Below are 5,169 nucleotides of genomic sequence, written 5' to 3'. Positions count from 1 at the left end.
ATGTCTCTCACTTCCTCTTTGCCGAACAATCAAGCGCATGCCCCGGATAATGACCCCCATGGGATGGACGACCAAGCTATGCTCGCTCTTCTTCTCCGTCGTGGTGCTGAACAGCTTGATAACCAGCTAGAACTGAACATTTCTCCCCCAAATGCTCCACATCCTAGACCATTGCCTGCTCCACCATTGACTCAAAGTCTCTCGCATAACAACACTCACTGTCAAGATACGGGTAATTCCGTCCCATACCATTGTGAACCTTCCGGTCCAAGTTCACTAGCTCCTACTCACCGAACACTGAAAGAACTAAAAACTAGACCACAAGCCCAAACACTGGTCTCTTCTGGCGAAACATCAAGCAATAGGCAAAATGACACATCTTCTCGGTCAGACCATCCCGGAGACAGTCACTCACATCTTGCTGATTACTTAGAGAACAGGCTCTTCGATTTCTGGAATCCATCACCCTCAATCTTTTCGCACAACTCCGTGATTCTGTCCGTCTAATCACCCGAATCAAGAATGCGAAATTACAGCCCAAAAGCGCCATTCCTGACGCCTCACAATCTCAAGAAGAGGCCCAAGAGAGTCATACGAGTAGTGCCAGTTCGCGCTCGACCAGTAGTATCAAACGACGTCGTGATGAACATGGGATTGACGTCAGCTGTGTTGAATCGGTTCCTAGACCGGTCTCGCCCAGTAAAACCTCGAATGCGACAGAGCGACCTGGCGTTGAGATAAAATTAATCAACCGTGTCACTGGGTGAAAACACAGAAATGAGTACACCGATGGCTCGCTGATATGATAGGGGATTCCAAGTGATCACTGTACCGGAAGAACCGGGCTCGAACACTCCAGGAGCTGGGATGGATAAGCTGGGTGCGTTTGGCACTGGCAGATGCGTCCGTTCCCTGAGGCCCAGCTTGCGTTTTGCGTATCTCTTCGCTTTTGTACGAGGCGATTTTGACGGATTGTGTCATGACGAAACGGTGAGCTGTTCGAACCGGAGAAGGAGGAGCTGACGAGAAGAGATATCTATTACAAAGATGTCGGGTTGTTCAAGACCCAAGCTGTGGTGGACAAGGTGGGTCATTGAATGTTCATTCTTCTCGTGCGATCACTTGTTACGCTTTCCTGGCGCTTCATCAAACTCTCTATACGCCCAGTCACTCAATGCATGTTCGCCCTCCACTCACATGCTCAAATGAGTGCACGGCCGTCTAACAATACATGTGCTGTGACCACTAAGCCTTTCAAAGAAGTCCTGGAATTAACATGCAGCTCGTCGATGACCTCGTTGCCACCGCTGGTCTTAAACGTCGAGACTTCAATGTCTGTGCATCGGCCAAAGGGCTCGCTTCGTCTAGCTCCCTCCGGCTGGTACTGAAGAATGGGGAACAGATAGTACTGTCACCCTCTACCGTGAGCCATTGTTGCTCCATACGTTTCATCATTGACTCGAAGGCTTCTCTCATTCCTCCCGCTGAGAAAGTTCAGGCTCTGGTGGGGAAGGTGGAGTGGGTGTTGGTGATTGAGAAAGACGTGAGACTTGACAACAAATCCAGGGTGGGGCTGAGTGCAGGCTATCTTCCAGACATGTTTGGGTATGAAACTACTCGAGGACAATGGTTTGGGTCCGGGGATGCTAGTCACGGTGAGTGCGAGTTCACGCGGAGATTTCCCGCTGACCAGACAGGGCAAAGGGTATCCTGATCTAGCGACGATTCAGCTGTTGCATCTGGCCTCTGAGACGTTCCCAAAGCAAGTGTCCACTCTCCTTTCTGTGAAGAGCTGAGTGCCCTGCAAGTCCTTCGTCACATCAGACACTGGAGTGTGTTTTGGCGGAGATGTGTCAGATAATGGGAATTCATAACTGACGAGCAGTGTGAAATTTCATGCTTTGGTAGATGCCGATCCTCACGGTCTCGACATTCTTTCAGTTTATACATATGGATCTGAGGCTACAAGGTATTCCGTTGAGCATGCGGATTTAGCTCTTGGGGAGAGATTGCAGTGGTTAGGTGTGAAGGCCAGTGACTGGATCAGGTAGGTGTCCCTTGTCATGCCCGATCCTCACCATGCACGGTATCCCTCCATTGTTCTTGAATGTCAAGCCATCAATAGCGCAGAGACTATGGTGTCAGACCGCTGCATCTACAAGTCACCTGTTGTCTTTTCAGTCCCCCAATAGAGCTCCTCTGTATTTGTGCCCTGCTTGCTGTTTTCGAAAGACCTCAAAACATAATGGAAATGAGACTGATCAGCAGCGCGGGGGTAGCGTATGATGATCTACTGGAATTGACCGACAAGGATGTGCAAAAGGTCCGTTCTTCATCCTCCTCGACTAATGATTTAGTGCTGATAAGAAGGCCATGAGTATGTTGCGAAGTGATATCCCATCGGAATGGAAGTACGTCTACACTTCCCGTCTCTTTGTCCTAACACTCAGATTGGGTGCTGACGTGGAGACGGGAACTAGCGCATATGCTTCATTTGAATCGTAAAGCCGAAATACAAGTCATCCTCACTTCACTTGGTCCTTCCCTTCATGAAGGCTCCAGTGTGAGAAGAGCAGAATGGGGTTTGATGGGAGGTACGGGTGTGTTGAGGGAATATTTGGTCAGTAGGATGATCAGATGATTGATTACCTGACCATCTGAGCGGCGGACTATCTCATTGTGTACAAGATACAAATGGTGCAATGTGGTCTACTTAGGTGATATTCATGTGTTATGCAGTATGTTATGATGAATGCTACGAAGCTCAACGGATATGACCAGTATGTCCTCCACTCAACGCCCTCTCAAAGATTCAAAGAAGATGTAAGATGATAGTACTTGCTAAACCAAGTAAAGCTATTCGACCAATACATTTTGTCCGACTATTTCATCAGCGCTTATCCCTCATTTTCTCCATCACTATACCCGAATCAAAAGAGCCATCTATGATGAGAGAGCTGGAAATGACATTACAAAGGGTAACAAGAGTGACTTTTATAAAGACGAGTAAGGAAAACTCACGGTGCATAAGAAAATCTAACATAAGTCGTACTTGCCTCAGCTGCATATCCCACATCGTACATCTCAGGAGTACCAGTAGTGATCACATGGTTATCATCCGGTATTATAGGTATATCTTGAACATTGTACGTTTCTCCCTTTTGAGTCGGTAGAGGGGTAGAAGAAGGATTATTCGAAGATACTAATGATGAAAAAGTAGATGAAATACTTGACGTTGGTAGACTAGAAGTTGAGGTTGAGGTTGTGAATGTTACGGTGGTTGATGTTGTCGTAGATGATGAGGTGGAGGTGGAATAAGATGAAAGAATGTTTAGACGAGGTAAAAGTGTGAAAGCTGAATATTAACTTTGATATCGAGTATCTTGAATCTGATGAGAGGAAACTTACTTGGATTTATTGAGATTGGTGTGGATGATGAAGTTGGGATAATCATCTTGATTATTCTTTTCCAATCACTTTTTGGATGTGGATGTTGGTTGACCAGATTTGAGGGTCAAATAGAAGTTGATTGACAGGATTTGAGTATCAGACAGAAGTTGGTTGACCACGATTCGAAATCAGATGAAGGTTGGTTGACAAAGATCAGCGATCAGATAAACGAGGGATATAGTCAAATGGGTTTTATGAAGATCTTCGTTTGCTTGAAATCGGTGGGAAAGACCAAGTTATGCGATTGGTACGAGAATGATTTAAATTCCCTGTTCGACCTTTCCTCTTCGTCTTCTTTGTCTAGACAATTGAATGTTCTTCCACTTTTGCCTAACTTTTGAGGTACTAGGTTGTGACCAGATCTGCTTGGGCGAAATATCAGAAAAAGTCAAGTGATATGTGAGTTATTGATGTTATCTCTGATTGAGATATTTGTAGGCCGATGTCAGATAATTGATACGTTCTAGAAGTGGGATAATGTGGACATTAAGAGCCTTGAGAGTCTTGATTGTTAAGTGAGACAACGAGGTGTACTCCTTTGAATATTGATAGACACGGGTGACGGGAGATCATATTTTAAGGATGAAAGGGAAAGACTTAAGATCGTTTCTTTGATTTAACGATCAGGTGGATAAAAGGGAGAAAAAGGAAAAGGAAAATCATTGGGTGGTTAGGGTATTGTATATGAAAGGTAGACAAAAGAAGATCATGGGGTGTATTGGGTATCTGTATGAAAGAGAGATAGTGTAGGATCATCGGGGTGTATATGCTATGAAGATGAAAGGGAGATAGATAGGATCATAGGGTGGGTATGCTATGGATATGAAAGGGAGATCAATACGAAAGTCATTGATTTGCGGTAAGAATACAAAAAGGGATTCTGGAGAGGGTGTATATGGTGTGAGGGCGTGGAGATGAAAGGAGGTCACTGGGGTGGTGAATGATATGAACAAAGGCGTTTAGGGGAATGTCGGAGATGAAAGGAAGCGGGTGTGAGTGACGGATATGAAAGGGATTTTAAGAGGATGAACATGATGATCAATCGGAAAACGTAGGGGATCATTCAGATGAGGGGTATTAAGGTAGAAGGGTCGGGGGTGTCTCGGAGGAGAGTGGAATATTCTTTCTTTCACTTTGAACGAACATGAAGATATTCCTCCGATACACCATGTTCATCAGGAAAGTAGGGGATAGGAATATGTAGAGAAGTAAGAGATAAGTAGATGACGTGTTATGAAAGGGAGTGACAGAGAGGTTGAGATGAAAGGAATGATAACATTCAAATCTGCGATGAAAGGGAGTTATTGTATTGGGAAAACAACAGACGGTCAGATGGTTAAGTGGGAACAGTAGATATGGGAATGATAGGAAAATCGTAATGGATGACATAAGGATGGCAGGTCATGTTTATTTGAAGTTGGTAAAAGGTATGAAGTAGAGTCAAGCCTTTTCATTAGCATTTCACTCATAGTCCCCTGTACGATAATACTTATGAAGAAGACTAAAATGGGAAGGAGGAACGATAAAAAACTCACTATCAACATCCTAAATGCTCTTTCCTCCTTTTCTACCCTATCTAGCACATCATCCCCTTCTGTATTCATATATCCTGTCTTGTCAGCGTTTCTGCATCATAAATGGTGTTGAGCTCCTTATTTATAGATGATACCCAGGTACCAACTCCCCCCCCCCCCCAACAAGGAAGGTGGTTTTTTTCAT

The 5,169-nt window shown here is 44.8% G+C and overlaps 2 protein-coding genes across 2 annotated transcripts; one reads left to right on the top strand and one right to left on the bottom strand.

Moving 5' to 3' along the window:
- TREMEDRAFT_61408 (uncharacterized protein) lies at positions 1 to 2,641 on the top strand (the record flags this gene model as incomplete). The annotated part of the gene is made up of 13 exons (XM_007003578.1): positions 1 to 386; positions 434 to 763; positions 810 to 880; positions 924 to 990; positions 1,031 to 1,085; positions 1,283 to 1,423; positions 1,466 to 1,543; positions 1,596 to 1,655; positions 1,698 to 1,768; positions 1,886 to 2,047; positions 2,269 to 2,323; positions 2,371 to 2,411; positions 2,470 to 2,641. 13 exons carry the CDS (start codon positions 1 to 3, stop codon positions 2,639 to 2,641), a joined length of 1,689 nt encoding a protein of 562 aa, XP_007003640.1.
- A 376-nt stretch (positions 2,642 to 3,017) lies between these two features.
- On the bottom strand, positions 3,018 to 3,454 carry TREMEDRAFT_61407 (uncharacterized protein; the record flags this gene model as incomplete). The annotated part of the gene is made up of 2 exons (XM_007003577.1): positions 3,018 to 3,355; positions 3,409 to 3,454. 2 exons carry the CDS (start codon positions 3,452 to 3,454, stop codon positions 3,018 to 3,020), a joined length of 384 nt encoding a protein of 127 aa, XP_007003639.1.
- Between the last annotated feature and the right edge of the window lie 1,715 nt (positions 3,455 to 5,169).

Source organism: Tremella mesenterica (assembly GCF_000271645.1).
Source record: "Tremella mesenterica DSM 1558 unplaced genomic scaffold TREMEscaffold_3, whole genome shotgun sequence".
In the NCBI taxonomy this organism is placed as follows: Eukaryota; Fungi; Basidiomycota; class Tremellomycetes; order Tremellales; family Tremellaceae; genus Tremella; species Tremella mesenterica.
Note: the sequence above shows the minus strand (reverse complement) of the source record. Positions and strands in the feature narration are given on the sequence as shown.